This window comes from Pantherophis guttatus, chromosome 8 (assembly GCF_059756535.1).
Source record: "Pantherophis guttatus breed Tessera chromosome 8, ASM5975653v1, whole genome shotgun sequence".
Lineage (NCBI taxonomy): Eukaryota > Metazoa > Chordata > Lepidosauria > Squamata > Colubridae > Pantherophis > Pantherophis guttatus.
In genome coordinates this window covers 53,194,116-53,212,329 of record NC_142070.1, presented here as the reverse complement: position 1 = coordinate 53,212,329, position 18,214 = coordinate 53,194,116, and the positions used below count along the sequence as shown (strand labels likewise).

Here is an 18,214-nt window from a genome sequence, read left to right as displayed (position 1 = left end):
AAAAAATACAGAAAGAGATGGAAAATTGGAAAAAACTACAACTGTCTTTGCTGGGAAGGATAGCCGCAGTAAAAATGAATGTTTTACCAAGGTTTTTATTTCTTTTTCAAATGATACCTATACTTAAAAAAGATGAAAATTTGAAGGAATGGCAGAAGGGCATAAATAAATTTGTTTGGGCAGGGAAAAAACCGAGAGTAAATCAAAAGATAATGCAAGATACACGAGAAAGAGGGGGTCTTAAAATGCCCAATTTAAGATTGTACTACGAAGCCGCTGCCCTCTCAGCAATTACTGATTGGATAAACTTAACGGAGGAAAGGATATTAAATATTGAAGGATATGGTCTGGTCTACGGCTGGCATGCTTATTTATTGTATGATAAGAAAGTAGATAAGACTTTTAAAGTCATATATTAAGAAATGCTCTATTGCGTGTCTGGAAAAAGTATCAATATAAATTAAATGATAAGTTACCAATATGGACAGTACCCAGACATGCGATAGAGAATATAAATTTGGAGCAAAAGCAAGATAAGACTACATACAAGGAACTCCTTTATAAAGAAGGAGTTAGATTACAATTAAAACCTATGGAGCAATTAAGAGAAGAAGGAATAATTAGAACTTGGTTTCAGTATGGGCAGCTGCTGGCCAGATGGAGAGAAGATCAAAAAATTGGTATTTTGCAACAGGATGAGAATTTGATAAAACAAATAAGAGACAAAAGTCAAATGCATATAAAAAGATTGTATAATGTGTTAGTGGAAATAGATTCAGAAACAGAGCTAGTTAAGGACTGTATGATAAAATGGGCACAAAATATAGGTGAACCAATAATGATGGAAACATGGGAAAAGATTTGGGTTTGAAATGTAAGATTTACACAAGCCCAAAACTTAAGAGAGAACTTTTATAAAATATTTTATAGATGGCATTTAGATCAAAAAAAACCTAGCCTGTATGTACCCAAACTTACAACCTAAGTGTTGGCGATGTGAATGTGAAGATGCTACGTATTTTCATATATGGTAGACATGTAAAAAAATTAAGGCTTTTTGGATAAAAATATGGTGGATTATTCAAAATATTTTAAAGAAAAAGATTAAATTTACACCACAGTTTTTTTTGTTGGGAATAGTTACGGACTGTACTGTAATAGAAACTAAGTTGGTTTTGAATTTAATAACAGCTGCCAGGTTACTGGTGGCACAGTATTGGAAGAAGGAAGATCCACCTACTATTGAGGAATGGACACTAAAAGTCGTGCATTTGGCAGAGATGGCAAAAATTTCATCTTATCTTAAAGACCATTCAAACGAAAGTTACATATCAGAATGGAGAAGATGGATTGACTATATTCAAAACAAATATCAGACTAAGAAGATTCATATAGCTTATGAGTGAAACATTTTCAATTTTTAGCTTATGTTTATAGTGTTTTGAGCTATAAGGAGTTAAAGACCTAGAAAGAATTTGAAGTCAACAATCTGTTAGCATATTTTAGTTTTATGTTTGTGTATGCTATACCCTGTGCTTGTTCTGGGAAGTCTAGGGAGGGGGGTGGGGGATGGGTGGGAGGGCAAGGAGGGAGGGATGGGGTGAGGGGGGAAGGGCGGGGGGGAGAAAATGTTTGTATTTCCTATAAAACTTTTCAATTAAAAAAAAAAGGTTTCAAAGAGATACAATTTCTCTGTCTATTTATTTACTACTACTGAACATCCAAAATATACTATTTAATCCTATGTATATATGCCATATGTGTACATACATATTACATAGTATAGAGTATGTATAGGCACACAAAAAGATACATTATCTAGTATATATACTGTATGTATATGTACAAACACACACACACCTCTTCTAAAACTATACACATTCAACCTCACTTACTACATTTGGAAAAACACACCCTGAGTCCACTTTCTGCCACACATTTAACTATAACTTCTGTACATTAGAACATTACACATGCCTTCAGATGTTCTTCCCTAGCTTGCACATGACTGTTAGAGCCATGGACTGTTAGAACCATGGACAGGAGAGGTAATGGATTGAGTAAAATGTGTTGAAACTCACTTAACAACGTTCTTGCTTAGGAACCAAAATTTTGGGCTCAATTGTGGTCATCAGTCAAGAACCATCTTTGCCTTCCTCTGCATGGCAGCCTTGTCCTAGTAAACTCCTCCTTCTTTCTGGCAATTTTCCTCTCTGTTATAGGCACCAAAATAATCCAGACGATATAAGGTTTCCTGCTGGAGCAGAGGGTTGGACTAGATGGCCTCCAAGATCCCTTCCAGCCCTAGATTGCTGTCCTGTTTCAAAGCGTCTTCTGAAGCCACATCTAGTGCCAGGGTTTGTGATCCTTCCTTCCTCTTCTTTCTCTCTCTCTCTCCCCCTTCCTTCCTCTTTCTTCTTTCTTTCTTTTTCTCTCTCTCTCTCTTTTCTCTCTCACTCTTCTTTCTCTTCCTCTTTCTTTCTTTCTTTCTTTCTTTTTCTTGTCTCTTTTTCTCTTTTTCTTTCTTTGTCTTTTTCTCTCTCTCTTTTCACTCTCTCTCCCTTCCTCTTTCCTTCTTTCTTTTTCTTTCTTTCTGTCTCTCTCTCTTTTCTGTCTCTCTCTCTCTCCCTTTCTTTCTTTTTCTTTGTCTCTTTTTCTCTCTTTTTCTTTCTTTTTCTTTCTTTTTTCTCTCTCTTTTCACTCTCTCTCTCCCTTCCTTTCCTTCTTCCTTTCTATTTCTTTCTTTGTCTCTCCCTTCCTTTCTTTTTCTCTTTCTTTCTCTTTCTCTTTCTTTGTCTCTTTCTCTTTCTTTCTTTCTGTCTCTCTGTCTCTCTCTTTTCTGTCTCTCTCTCTCTCCCTTCCTTCTGTCAGCGTTCCAGAAAAACCCCAACTCCAAGTAAAGACGCGGAAGCAAGCATTTTCCAAAGTCCTCTTTACTAGAATAGGCAAACTGGCACATCTGGGGAAACCCGAATCTGAGAAGTCCGGGTTTTCCTTCAGTAAACCAAAGCTCCCAAAACCATCCCCCTTTCCACCCATTCAGTCATATGCTCCAATCAACATCCGTTCCATCCCGATCCAACCCTCTGACCACTCTTCTCCAGATGCTGGAGCACCCTGACTTTGACTGACAGGAAGAATGCTATTATGTCTACTAACCCCCACTCCTACTTTCCCACACATGAGAAGGTGGCAGCATTGGAGCTTCTGGCCTAATATGGCTTCCAAAGCTGATGGCATCCCCCCCTGCAAAAAGAACCACCTCCTCCAGACAAAACACAAAAGAAGGGGTTAACCCCTAGCACCAATTCCTTTAACCCCCTCTCCCTCCCCCCCCCAGGAGGACCTTTCAGTTTGTCAGGAAATTTGTCGTGAAACTGTTTCACGAGCGCATCAGCATTTACATGCCAACTCTTAACCCAAGTAGCTTCAGCCAAAGGGTAGCCTTTCCAATGCACCAAATATTGTAAGCAACCTCTGTAGAGTCTAGAGTCCAGGATTTTCTTCACCTCATAATGAGTCTCCCCTTGCACTAGCAAAGGAGGGGGTGGAGCAACTGGCAAGGGTCTTAGGATAGATTCACTGACTGGTCTCAACAAGCTACTGTGGAAAACGGGGTGTACTTTCCCTAAGATGTGAGGGAGTCTAAGTTGGACAGTCACTGGGTTAATAACTTTCACTATAGGGAAGAGACCTATGAATTTGGGTCCAAACTTCTTGCTGGGTACCCTCAATCTTAGGTACTTGGTTGACAAATACACCTTATCGCTTATTCGAAACAGAGGTTGGAAGGACTGGCGTTTGTCGGCCTGGGCCTTATATCGTTCCGCTGACTCCGCTAAAGCTTTTTTTGTATTCTCCCAACCCTTTTTCAACGAGGTCATCCGCTTCGTTAGGGACATAGAAGTAGGCGCCTCTCTAGGCAACTCAGGCATCGGCACAAAATCCATGCCCGTAGTTATCTGAAAAGGAGTCAACCCAGTACTGGTGTGTACTGCATTATTATAAGCCACTTCTGCGAATGGTAGTAAGTCCGCCCAGTTCTCCTGTTGATAATTTTCATAACACCTAATGTATTGCTCCACCATTGAGTTCAATTTTTCAGCCGATCCGTTAGTCGATAGGTGAAAAGCTGAGCTAAGTCCCTGGGACAACCCAATGGATCGCAGAAACTCCCTCCAGAACTTAGCGGTAAACTGGACCCCGCGGTCCAATATTATTCTCCTTGGGATTCCATGTAGCCTGTAGATGTGTTTCACAAACAGCTTCGCCAGTTTCTTGGCCGAGGGTAGTCTGCTGCAGGCAATGAAGTGTGCTTGCTTGGAGAATAAATCAATGATAGTCCAAATAACCCTGTTACCCCCACTGTCATGGAGCTCAACTATGAAGTCCATCACAATCTCCTCCCAGGACTTGGTGGGTTCAGCCACAGCCTAGAGAAGTCCAGGGAGCTTCCCTGGTCGGGATTTCATGGTGGCGCAGGTGGCACAGCTCCTCACATAGTCTTCCACATCAGATTTCATCTTTGGCCACCATAATTGTCTCCTAGTCAAATGGAGGGTTTTTAAAAACCCAAAGTCGAGAATCATGACTTCTCTTTAGCACCAGGAGCCATAGGCTGCAGGGCATGTAAAGTTTACTCCCCTTCCATGCCAACCCGTCCCTTAGGGTTAGGTCCGCCTGGTTTTCTTTGAACCAGGAATCAGTGAAGAGCGCAGCTTTTAGCTCCGCTGTCAACTTGTCTTCAGGAAGATTGGAACCTTGGCGCGTTTGCGCTCTGGTGCCGGCTTGGGCGGCTGGCTGAATCTCTGAGATCATGGCATGAACTATCTCTTCCCGTCATCTGTCAAACTGCTTACAGGAGAGAGCGTCATCCAGAAGGTTTTTACTCCTGGGATGTATTTCAGGTTAAAGTTAAAGCCTTTGAAATATTGAGCCAAACAAACCTGCTTGGGGTCTTCAGCACCTCGAGATTCTTGTGGTCAGTCCAAACCTCAAAAGGCTCATCCACCCCCTCCAGGAAGTGTCTCCAGGACAGGAGAGCCCATTGCACTGCAAATGCCTCTTTCTCCCATACTGCCCATCTACGCTCAGTGTCCATTAACTTCCTTGATACGTAAGCACATGACATTAGATTGTTTCAGGAATCCCTTTGTAGTAGAACAGCAGCCACCGCAACGTCACTTGCATCTGCCTGAACCACGAAGGGCTTATTTGGGTCAGGATGCTGTAGGATTGGCTCCACCACAAACAGGCGTTTTAACCGTTCAAAGGATTTTTGGCAGTCCATTGTCCAAACTAGGGGCTGGCTAGGTTTTGGCTTGGTGGGAGACGGGCCGGTTTTTAGGAATTCTGTCAAAGGGATGACTTCCAAAGCTGACACCTTCCTCTTTCTTTCTCTTTCTTTGTCTCTTTCTTTCTTTCTTGTCTCTCCCTTTCTCTTTCCTTCTCTTTCTTTCTCTTTTTCTGTCTTTGTCTTTCTGTCTTTCTTTCTTTTCTTTTCTCTTTCTTTCTTTGTCTCTTTTTCTTTCTCTCTCTCTCTCTCTCTCCCTCCCTTCCTTCCCTTCCTCCTAAAATGCCAGCAAAACCCACCACTTTGCTCCTAAAGTGGCCTAGGGCAGGGGTCTCCAACCGTGGCACCTTTAAGACTTGTAGACTTCAACTCCCAGAATTCTTCAGCTTTGCTGGCTGAAGAACTCTGGGAGTTGAAGTCCACAAGTCTTAAAGTTGCCACGGTTGGAGACCCCTGCCCTAGAGGAACAATCCACCTCGCTTAAAAAACCAAAAAAATCATATCTGTTTTAGGGGAGGAGGTTCAACTCATCGCCCAGTTAAAGACTGAAATGAAATGCTCCAGGCTGACAGAATTGCTTCCAATGACATTCCACTTCAGATCAGATCGGGCTTTTTTTTTTTTTTGCATGAAGGAGGAACACGGAGCGAACGGGGAAAAAAAGCCTCCAGCCTCCGATGCGAAGCAAATTAAAGGCATCCTGTCTCTCTCTCTCCAACCTCACCCCCCACTTCCCTTTTACCTTTCTTTAATGTGCTCGAGGCAGTGCCAGGAGGGAGGAAAGAAAAAAAAAACAGTTCGGCTTCTGAAGCCTCTCGAGGGAGACCTCTGTGTGTGTGTGTGTGTGTGTGTGTGTGTGCGCGCGCGTCCGTGCGTGCTGTGAGGCAAGCCAGACGAAGGGAGCATGCTGGCTGCGAAGCAATCAGTCCCTTCCACTGCCGCTGCCTCTGCCTCTTCCTTCTCTCAGCTAACAGAAGTCAGAGAGGAAAAGGCAGTTGTTTCGCTGGGTGTTTTTCTGTGTTTCCAACTTTCCATCCCAAGTCAGCCGTAGCCGCCACCTCCTATCTGCTACAAGCATCGCCTTCCCAACAGCTCCAGGCGGCGGCAGGCATGGGGGGGGCAGCCTTCGGGGCCCTGGGAAAGCAGAGGCTTTCTGGATGGGACTTACAGGAGTCCAACTAAAGCGCAGTGCTCTGAAATACTCTGAAATACTCTCAGACAAAAAGCAGCAGGGGACAGAAGCAGCAGCCACTGACTTGGAGACCACATGGAACCCACCACGTGTTCTCCAGTGCTCTGTTTTTTCTCCCCTGCTCTCTTGCTGGGAGGGAGAGTTTTTTGCAGCACTGCGCTTTGGGGGCCCATCCAGAAAGCCAGCACAGAAAAACAGCCAGGTTGAAGGCCGGTACTTTCAACGCTCATGAGGAACCACTCCATGGCCCAGCCATGCGTTTTCAAGCCTGGGATGCTTGGAATGAAAAGCTATTTTTTTTTTTTTTTAATTTGATTTATATGCCGCCCTTCTCCGAAGACTCAGGGCGGCTTACAATGTGCTCAGCAATAGCCTTCATCCTTTTGTATATTTATACAAAGTCAGCTTATTGCCCCCACAAACTGGGTCCTCATTTCACCTACCTTAGAAAGGATGGAAGGCTGAGTCAACCTTGAGCCTTGGCGAGATTCGAACCCTGCAGTAATTGCAGGCAGCTGGTCTTAAGCAGCTTAATAACAGGGTGCCTTAAACCCTAGTACTACCAAGGCTCTTTTTTATTGCAATAGCCTGAGCTTAAAAATGCATGGCTGGAGCCAAGGAGCGGTTCCTTGTGGGTGTTGGATTGCCTTCCCTTCTACCACCAGCTATGGGAGGAAGAAGGTAAGGTCGTGAGCCCAGCAGGGACGGTAGGGGGGGCCGCTGCAAGGTAGGCCACAGGCAACACAGCCTGGAATGGAGACAGGTGGGACTGTAGCAGCTTAGCCAGCCATGTGAGCCCGGCGAGGATGGTAGGGGGGCCACGGCAAGCGAAGGGGAGGGGGGCTAGCGCGACTCACATGCTTACCTGTAGGTAGGAGGAGGCAGGTCAGTTAGGGTGCAGAGCAGACACCACATGGGAAGGCAGCTTAGACAGGCAAGCTGCAGAGCAGACTGCACATGCACGAGTGCCACACCGTGTGCTCTGCTGCCCGGGAGGTGAGGAATGACTGGGCGGGGCGAGCGAGCAGCAACCAGTTCGAGGGCGTGGCCAGCCAGCCATCGCCAGCAGTTCGGCGACCGACAACAAATTATCACTACCAGTTCTCCCGAACCGGTGCGAACCGGTAACAACCCACCATTGCTGTGACATCAAATGAGGCCATGATTTGTCCTCATCTATAGTCACATCCCTAATTGTTTGAAGGCACTGTAATGGAGTGTTAATGGAGTGTTTGCTTCCTCTTGTGAGGTGCCCAAGCCTTTTTGCTATTTCTTTTTCAATGTTGTATGTAGGGGTCCCTGGTAGTGATATGTTTCGATGGAGGGGTATGTCTGTTTCTGTAATTTGGGGTGTCCATAGAAGCGTGGGAGGATGGGTCCGCTGCTTCTCATCCGTTCCACCGCACACCTGACTTAACAATACATGAAGATTGAAACACTGAGGATTATGGATCTCATAAACCTCTGCTTAATTACATATTTCCAATTTGATGCACAAATTTACCAACAAATTAAAAGTACATCTATGGGATCACCACTTGCAGGACTTACAGTGGAGATTGTCATGCAATGTCTAGAAGCCATAGCACTTCCACAAATACAACCAAAAATATGGATCAGATATGTAGATAACACTTTCACCATAATAAAAAAGGACCAATTAGAGAATACCCAAAACATTATTTTAAAGGAATCCAATTTACTAGAGAAGAAGAAAACAGCAACTGACTACCCTTCCTGGGCATCCTGATCAGTCAAGACCACAATGAAAACTAGAAACACAAGTATACAGAAAAACCATCCATACTAACCAGGTGCTCCACTACCAAAGCAACAACCCAACCTCCCACAAGAGAAGCTGTATAAGGACTTTATTTAGATGAGTTCAAATTTATTTATTTATTTTATTTTATTTCGAATTTATATACCGCACCTTCTCCTGAGGGACTCAGGGCGGTGTACAGCCAGATAAAAACATACAATACAAACATTAAAAACAATTAAAAGGATATATATTAATTTGGCCCCAATTTAAAATAACAAACCAATTAAAAATATTTTAAAAATATATTTAAAAATATGTTAAGCCAGCCCGGCTTGATGAAAAAAGAAAGTTTTAAGGGCACGGCGGAAGGCACCGAGGTCTTGGATTCTCCTTATCTCTGGGGGCAGCTGATTCCAGAGGATAGGTGCCCCCACAGAGAAGGCCCTCCCCCTGGGGGTCACCAGCCTACATTTTTTGGCTGATGGCACCCCGAGGAGGCCCTCTCTGTGGGAGCGCACAGGTCGCTGGGAGGTCATCGGTAGCAGCAGGCGGTCTCGAAGATAACTAGATCCTATGCCATGGAGCGCTTTAAAGGTGGTAACCAACACCTTGAAGCGCACCCGAAAGACCACTGGGAGCCAGTGCAGCTCACGCAGGAGCGGTGTTATGTGGGAGTGCCAGGCGGCTCCCGTAATTACCCGCGCAGCCGCATTCTGGACCAGTTGGAGCCTCCGGGTGCTCCTCAAGGGGAGCCCCATGTAGAGAGCGTTGCAGGCGCGAGGTGACGAGGGCATGGGTGACTGTGCACAGGGAATCCTGATCAAGAAAGGGCCGCAACTGGCGGATCAGGCGAACCTGACAGAAGGTCCCCCTGGCTACAGCCATCAGATGTTCCTCCAAGGACAGCTGCGTATCCAGGAGGACTCCCAGATTGAACGCCCTCTCCGCGGGGGCCAAAGACTCGCCCCCGATAGTCAGTGATGGAGTCAACTGACTATATCGGGATGCCAGGAACCACAGCCACTCAGTCTTGGAAGGGTTGAGCTTGAGCCTGTTCCTCCCCATCAAGATCCGCACAGCCTCCAGGCACTGGGACATCACTTCAAGGGCATCGTTGGGGTGGCCTGGGGTGGAGATGTACAGCTGGGTGTCATCAGTATACTGATGGTACTTCACCCCAAAGCCATGGATGATCTCATCCAGCGGCTTCACATAAATGTTGAATAGAAAGTGCGAGAAGACCGACCCCTGAGGCACTCCACATATGAGAGGCCTCGAGGTCGACCTCTGCCCCCCTGCCAACACGAACTGCGACCGGTCTGAGAGAAAGGAGGAGAACCACCATAATACAGTGGCCCCCATCCCCAATTCCTCCAACCGGTGCAGCATGATACCATGGTCGATGGTATCAAAAACCGCTGAGAGATCTAACAGGGCTAGGACAGAGGAGCAACCTTTGTCCCGCGCCCTCCAGAGATCATCTACCAATGCGACCAATGCTGTTTCCGTGCTGTGCCCAGGCCTGAAACCCGACTGGAACGGATCTAGATAAGACATTTCCTCCAGGAATTGTGGAAACTGTCGCGCGACCACACTCTCAACAACCTTCGCCACAAAGCAAAGGTTGGAGACAGGACGGTAGTTGGCTAATACTGCCAGGTCCAGGGAAGGCTTCTTGAGGAGATGCCTCACCACCGCCTCTTTCAAGGCAGTGGGGAAGTAACCCTCACTCAACGAAGCGTTGATAATTCCCTGGAGCCAGCCTCATGTAACCTCCTGGGAAGCCAGTACTAACCAGGATGGACACGGGTCCAGTAAACATGTGGCTGCACTAAGTCTCCCCAAAATCCTGTCCACATCATCAGGAGTCACAGGGTCAAACTCTTCCCAGATAACGTTCTCAGGACTGTTCCTCGTCACCCTGCCCGAATCTACCCAGTCAGAGTCCAAATCCCCCAGATCTGAGCAATTTTGTCATACAGGTATCGTCCGAAATCCTCAGCCCTGCCCTCCAGGGGGTCCTCCCGCACTCCCAGGTGGAGGAGGGAGTGGGTCACCCTGAACAGGACGGCCAGACGATTCTCTGTTGATGCAATAAGAGCGGAAAAGTAATTAAACTTTGCCGCTTTTATCGCCACTAGGTAGGTCTTAATATGCGACCTTACCAGTGTTCGATCAGATTCAGCGAGACTGGCCCTCCAACCGCTCTCTAGGTGTCTTTTCTGGCGTTTCATCTCCCTCAACTCCTCGGTGAACCAAGGAGCCGCGAAGGATCGGCACTGGGTCAAAGGCCGCAAAGGCACAACTCGATCCAAGGCCCCACCAGCTGCCCGGTCCCAGGCGGCCACCAGGTCCTCAGCCGAGTCATGCACCAGATCCTCAGGAAGTGGCCCAAGCACCTATCAGGATCTATCAGGTGCCTGGGGCGGACCCATCTTATTGGCTCCGCCTCCCTGCAGTGGGGTATGGCGGTTCAAAGGTCCAGGCGAAGGAGCGAGTGATCTGACCATGACAAGGGTTCCATGTCTATATCCCCTATAAGACCACTCAATCACTGGCCAGAGACAAAAATCAAGTCCAGAGTGTGACCCCCCCTGTGGGTGGGGCCATGAACTAACTGGGTCAGGTCCATGGCCATCATGGAAGCCATGAACTCCCGAGCCAACTCAGACATTTCACCAACGGACGGCAAGTTGAAATCACCCATGACCATAAACCTGGCAGGGCCAGGGCCATTGCCACGTGGCAGGGAGCCAGGTACGTAAGCAACAGGCCCATCTGAACTCCATGACCCCATCTCACAAAGAGGGATTCACGTCCGGCAATCTGAGGCACAGTGGTCTCCCTCGGACCGAGACCTTCTTTAATAATGACCGCCACCCCCCCCCGCCCCTCCCCTCGGCCCTCGGCTGGTGGAACGCTCTGAAACCTGGTGGGAACATCTCAACCAGGGGGACCCCTCCCTCCGGGCCCAACCAGGTCTCAGTAATACCCGCCAGGTCCTCTCCCCCCTCATGTATGAGATCATGGATGAGGGGGGCCTTATTTACCACGGACCTGGCATTGCATAGCATCAGCCGAAGGCCCAGATCCTTAGTATCTGTGCCACCTAGCATCCGAGAGGAGCCTTGGGGACCGGGGCGCGCAATAGCTCTCAAACAGCGAGTGCGCACCCCCGACACATGATATGGCCCCCTGCTCACGCCATATCTGCCCCTCCCATTGACCGTGCTGATGGTACATCCATCATTAGGATAGCCCTCCATCCCCTCCCCAATCCCTCGTCCTGCACCCTCCAAACCGTTACCCCATGCCGGGCTCGGCTCCGACCTTAGTAGATTTCCCCCCCCATCCCCTTTGGTCACCACCCGCCTCCCGGGTCCCCTTAAAATTTGGTTAAAAGCCTTAATTAAAAAACCCCTCAGACCACGCTTCGAAGCATGCCACCACTCGGGGTTCCAAAACCTGTCCTTGAGGTAGGCCTTCGATAAATTCGAAGGCCATGTCTGCGAGAGGGGGGCATCTCACAGAGCGAGGAGGGTCGCCGAAGTGTACACCAGAATAAACATAAGGGGTGGATGTAAGACAGCGACAGGGAACGAAGATGGTAAAAAGAGGGGCAGATATAATGCCAAGATAGGAGTAAACCAGGCCGGTATAACCACCACTCTCTCACAGCGGTGGAGGAGTCCGAAAAGCTGCAATGAATAGGTCCAACGGAACGGGCCACAACCATCCTCTCACGGCGGCTAGGCAGAGAACAACCGCCAGCGGAGTCATAGAACAGTTCTTAGGAACATAATGCAGCATAATGCACTGCAGCAACCCAGAACAACAGAAAAAGGAAATGGAGCATCTATACAACATATTCCAACAAAATGAATGCAACTTTATCAAAAAGTCCCTCAACCCAATACAGCACAACCAACACAACCCCTAAAAAGAATGACACTGCCATACATCAAGAATATCTCAGAAACCACCACTACTACAACCAAATGGAATCAGCATAGCAAACAAGCCAACAAAAGCCCTTCAAAACATCCAAAGCAAACCAGGGAATTTCTAGAAGTCTGACACTATGATAAATTAGCCATCAATAGACACACAGACATTAACATCTATGGACTATGCAAAAGAGACAATCAACCAGCCCAAAAGGGAACAAAAAGACTCAAGCACCTCTCCGCCAGCAATCAGCAACTCAGATGAGCATAGATTAACTCCAAGGTTAACATCAGGCCAATCAAATAAACAATACCCAAATCAAGAAACTACCAAACAGCCAACAGCCCAGCCAAAGAATCTCTATGACTACCCACACCAACACTGACAGGCAAGCCACTAGAATATAAACTAATAGCAAACAGCACTCCTTACTAGCACTGATGATGTTACCTAGTTTGGGTATGAAATGTCTGCAAGAAAACAAGCAAGCTCAGAGACCCCTCAGTGTTAACTATTGTAAAGAAGGTATAACTATTCTCTCTCTGTGTCTCTCTCTGTCTCTATCTATATTTTTTTTATAATTTTTGTATTTTATTCTCTAAAACAAAATTAACTGCATGCTGCTTTTTATACAAGGTACTTTCATATGTTACAATATGTGAAACTAACCTGTTGATACCAGCAGCATTAACCAGATAGCGTACATGACCTAATTTGTTCTCTATTTCTTTAAAAGTTTTTTGGATGGCTTCTTCTTTGGTGATATCACAACTCAGTGCAAGATGACCTGCTGTGTTGAAATGAAATTCATGATGACATGTAAATTACTCAAAATCAGGTTTGCAATTCTTAAAGTGGAACTATTGTAAAAAGTAGTAGTAATATTTAGATAACTGAAAACATCAAACAGTAAGGATGCAATTTTTTTCTGAACAGTATTCATTAGTGAAAAATATTATTTTGTAAAATATATCCAGGCCCTCAGCTCCTGATCAAACAGCAGGATATTAATCCAACATAACACTTTTTTCCCATAAAAAAATAAAGTGACTTTCCAAGTGTCTCCAATTTAAAACAATTTAGCAAATTTCCATTAAAAAATTGGCTGTTTTAGTAGTTCCATATGCTAAAGTACTGTATATGTGAAAAACAAATATCAACATTTACTTACCTCCTAATCTATCCACAGTAGCTTGAGCCCTGTCCAGATTTCTTGCTATAACAGCCAGGCAATATCCTTTCCGTGCTAGGAGCTGTGCAACAGCCTGACCAATTCCTCTAGAACCTCCAAAAATGGCACAAACCTTTGACATCTCCAAAATATAATTGACAAATAATTACTATTATTGATAGTTAATAGACATATATTGCTCTTGCATATGAAATAAAATCTTCCTATTTCTACTTCTGTAATTATTTAGCATATATACCCTGTTTCCCCCAAAATGAAACATCTCCTGATAATAAGCCCAATTGGGATTTTGAGCGCATGGCAAAAAGGCCAAGCGCTTATTTCAGGGTTCAAAAAAATATAAGACAGGCCTCCTGTGACATTTAATGGAGGCTGGGGTCTGGAAGAACTGAGGAAAATAGGGCTGGTGGGTGACAGAGGGTTTTCCCTCGTATGGATACCAGCCCTTTTTCCTCCCCCTCCCGGGTACTGTGTCCGCCTAAATGGGCTCATTATTTGCCCTGAGTGAGTCCTCTCTCTCCCCCCCCCTTTCTTCCCCTTTTCCCTTCTTCCCCCTCCTTTCTTCCCCCCCCCTTTTTCATCGGGACTTACTCGGATGTGATCTTGAGTATAAGACTATGCCAAGGATTTCCCATCTTTGCCCCTGAAGTGACTCACTGACTGACTGATAGACTGATAAACTCTTCCTCTGACCATGGGTCAGCCAATTAATGCAACTGTTGAGGGGTCCTTTATTACATCATGAGTCTCGTCTGTCGGAGAAGTTTTTTTCGATCTACGGCCCCTTGGGGGCCCTGCCGTGAGAGGGCAGGCCGGAGGCCGTTCCCATTGGATGAGATAATCAGGACCCTCCTACTGTCGTGGGAGGACAGTAGAGATACCAATAGTACATTAATGAACAAATGGCTGTGTTACATCTTTTGTGAAGTCCCCTGTTTGAGCTCCGTGCCTCCATCGCTGTATCTTGGAGATGTACACGACTGCGGATCTTCTTGCGCTGCGAGATTCCCCCCTCTCGCAGATGTGGCCCTCATCGTTATCGAGGGCCCACCTCAATGACGGGCTTTGGGACCCAGAGAGGTGGCATGTGAAAACTAGGGGGTTGAGGGCTTTTTTATCAAATTTTTTAGTTAAATTTTTAAGGGGTCTCAGGGAGGGGGAGGGTCAAATTAGAACTCAGGCTGTGGGTTTGGGGGAAAACCCACAAGGGGGAGGGTCGGGGTCAGGTCTGGCCGCGAAGCACGGTGGGGGGGGCGGGATCGAGGGGGGGTTAGAGCTCATCCGGATAGTGTTTTGAATATCAATACTGTGGGTGGGAGAGGTAGATATGGTGGGAGCAGGGGGCCATATCGTGTTAGGGGAGCGCGCACTTGCTGTTTACGAGCAATGGCGTGCTCCGGCCCCCAAAGCTCCACCCGTCTCCCAGGTTGCATAGACCCTCAGGGCCCAGGCCTTCGGCTGATGCTGTGCAATGCCAGGTCCGTAGTAAATAAAGCCCCCCTCATTTGTGATCTTATTCAGGAGGGGGGTGCGGACCTGGCAGGTGTTACGGAGACCTGGTTGGGCCTGGAGGGGGGGTTCCCCTCATTGAAATGTGCCCTCCAGGTTTCCTTGCTTTCCATCAGCCGAGGTCACAGGGGAGGGGCGGGGGGGTAGCGGTTATCATTAAGGAAGGTCTGAAACCGAGGGAGGCCACTGTCCCTCAGACGACCGGCTGTGAATCCCTCCTTGTGAAATGGGGCCACGGGGTTCAGATGGGTTTGCTGATCACGTACCTGGCTCCCTGCCACGTGGCAGCAGCCCTGCCCAAGCTACTCAACGTCATCGCCGCGGTGGCGGTTGATATCCCCAGGCTTATGGTCATGGGGGATTTCAACCTGCCGTCCGTGGGCGAGGCGTCTGAGGTGGCTCGGGAGTTCATGGCTTCCATGACAGCTATGGACCTGACCCAGTTAATTCATGGCCCTACCCACACGGGGGGAAACACGCTGGATCTGGTTTTTGTCTCTGGACAGTGGTTGAGTGATCTCGAGATAGGGGATATAGTCACCGAGCCCTTGTCATGGTCTGATCACTCTCTCCTTCGTCTCGACCTTCGAACCGCTACACCCTGCCGCAGGGAGGCGGAGCCGGTAAGATGGTTCCGCCCCAGGCGCCTGATGGAACCTGATAGGTTCCAGATGGAGCTTGGGCCATTCCCTGAGGCTCTGGCACATGCCTCGACTGGAGACCTAGTGGCCGCCTGGGATAGGGTGGCCGCTGGAGCTCTGGACCGGGTCGTGCCTTTGCGGCCTCTGACCTGGCGCCGATCTCATTTAGCTCCTTGGTTTACTGAGGAGCTGAGGGAGTTGAAGCGCCGGAAAAGACGCCTAGAGAGTAGTTGGAGGGCCAGTCGCTCTGAATCTGACCGGACACTGGTAAGATCTCATATTAGGAATTACCTAGTGGCGATAAAAGCAACGAAATGTAGTTATTTTGCTGCTCTTATTGCGTCATCAGATAATCGCCCGGCCGCCCTGTTTAGGGTGACCCGCTTCCTGCTCCACCAGGAAGCGCGGGAGGACCCCTTGGAGGGTAGAGCCGAGGATTTTGTTCAATATCTGTATGACAAAATCACTCAGATTCGGGAAGATCTGGACTCTGACTGGGTAGTCTCAGGGGGAGGGACTGGGGCAGGTCTTGAGAATGTTATCTGGGATGAGTTTGATCCTGTGACCCCTGAGGACGTGGACAGGATTCTGGGTAGACTGAACACGACCACTTGTTTATTGGACCCGTGTCCCTCCTGGTTAGTGCTGGCTTCTCGGGAGGTGACATGAGGCTGGTTCCAGGGGATTATAAATGCTTCGTTGGGTGAGGGTGTCTTTCCTGCCGCCTTGAAAGAGGCGGTGGTGAGGCCTCTCCTCAAGAAGCCTTCCCTGGACCCGGCAATGTTGGTAAATTATCGTCCGGTCTCCAACCTTCGTTTTGTGGCGAAGGTTGTTGAGAGTGTGGTCGCGCAACAGCTCCCCCAGCACCTGGATGAAACGACGTATCTGGATCCATTCCAGTCGGGCTTCAGGCCCGGGTACAGCACGGAAACGGCATTGGTCGCATTGGTTGATGATCTCTGGAGGGCTCGGGACAGGGGGTGCTCCTCTGTCCTGGTCCTGTTAGATCTCTCAGCGGCTTTTGATACCATCGACCATGGTATCATGCTGCACCGGTTAGAAGAGTTAGGGGTGGGAGGCACTGTGTTGCGGTGGTTCTCCTCCTTTCTCTCTGACCGGTCGCAGTCTGTGTTGACAGGGGGACAGAGGTCGACCCCGAGGCCCCTCATATGTGGGGTGCCGCAGGGGTCGGTCCTCTTGCCTCTCCTGTTCAACATTTATGTGAAGCCGCTGGGCGAGATCATCCGTGGTTTCCGGGTGGAGTACCATCAGTACGCTGACGACACCCAGCTGTACATCTCCACCCCGGATCACCCCAACGATGCCCTTGAAATGATGTCCCAGTGCCTGGAGGCCGTACGGATCTGGATGGGGAGGAACAGGCTCAGGCTCAACCCATCCAAGACCGAGTGGCTGTGGTTTCCAACGTCCCGATATAGTCAGTTGACGCCATCACTGACTATTGGGGGCGAATCACTGGCCCCCACGGAGAGGGCTCGCAACTTGGGCGTCCTCCTGGATTCACAGCTGTCTTTAGAAGAGCATCTGACGGCCGTGACCGGGAGGATTTTTTATCAGGTTCGCCTGATTCGCCAGTTGCGTCCCTTTCTGGATCGGGACTCGTTACGCACGGTCACTCATGCCCTCGTCACCTCCCGCCTGGACTATTGTAATGCTCTCTACATGGGGCTCCCCTTGAGGAGCACCCGGAGGCTCCAACTGGCGCAGAGTGCGGCCGCGCGGGTGGTAATGGGAGCGTCATGGCGCTCCCATGTGACACCTCTCCTGCGCGAGCTGCACTGGCTCCCGGTGGTCTTCCGGGTGCGCTTCAAGGTTTTGGTTACCACCTTCAAAGCGCTCCATGGCTTAGGACCTGGTTATCTACGGGACCGCCTACTACCACCAATAGCCTCCCACCGGCCAGTACGCTCTCATAAAGAGGGACTCCTCTGGGTGCCCTCAGCCAAACAGTGTCGGCTGGCGACCCCTAGGGGGAGAGCCTTCTCTGTGGGGGCACCTACCGTCTGGAATGAGCTCCCCCCAGAGATACGGAGGATTCCGGATCTGCGCACCTTCCGCCGCGCTGTGAAGACTTTTTTATTCCATCAAGCGGGCTTGGCCTAATCTCCTCCCTCTTTTAATATGTAAATTTTAATCTGTTTTTAAATTATTGGGGTGTTTTAATCTGTCTGGGCCAAAATGATTTAATTTGATTTTATCTGGTTTTAAATTTTGTGTATTTATGTATTTTATTGCTTGGCTGTTCACCGCCCTGAGTCCTTCGGGAGTAGGGCGGTATACAAATCAAATAATAAATAAATAAAAATAAATAAATTTTCAGGGAAACACGGTATTATAAAATCTGTTCCAAAAATGGAGTAAAAGGGACTATCATCAACATGCAGATAGCTGACAATTTACAGATTAACAGAGTTGGAAGGGACCTTGTAGGTCATTTCTCTGACTATTGAGTCTAATGGATTCTAATTCCATTCACATTTGGAAATATCGCCACATTTAATTTCCAATGTACCAAAGGTTTGAGTCTTTGAGATAACATTTAAGTGAAATATTCCTGTTAACCCATACTTTGAGATTATGTCCAAGCCTTTTCATATTCTGCATAAATTCTTCTTAACACTGCCAGCTGACTTGAAAAGTTAGTTTTCATCTG

General features: G+C 47.8%; 1 protein-coding gene across 6 annotated transcripts in view; it reads right to left on the bottom strand.

Annotated features, from left to right (window-relative positions):
* The window catches only part of CBR4 (carbonyl reductase 4), a 63,240-nt gene that overhangs the window by 28,177 nt on the left and 16,849 nt on the right, over nucleotides 1-18,214 (bottom strand). For 3 of the 6 annotated variants that reach the window (XM_087875159.1, XM_034442679.3, XM_087875158.1), the window contains exons 2-3: nucleotides 13,370-13,511; nucleotides 12,868-12,988 (exon numbers count right to left, since the gene is read on the bottom strand). In XM_087875159.1, coding sequence (XP_087731285.1) covers nucleotides 12,868-12,988; nucleotides 13,370-13,511 — 263 coding nt within the window. Of the gene's footprint in view, nucleotides 1-2,081; nucleotides 2,214-6,035; nucleotides 12,844-12,867; nucleotides 12,989-13,369; nucleotides 13,512-18,214 lie in introns of those variants that run through there. The other 3 variants (XR_015729223.1, XM_034442678.3, XR_015729224.1) reach the window with 3 other exon arrangements.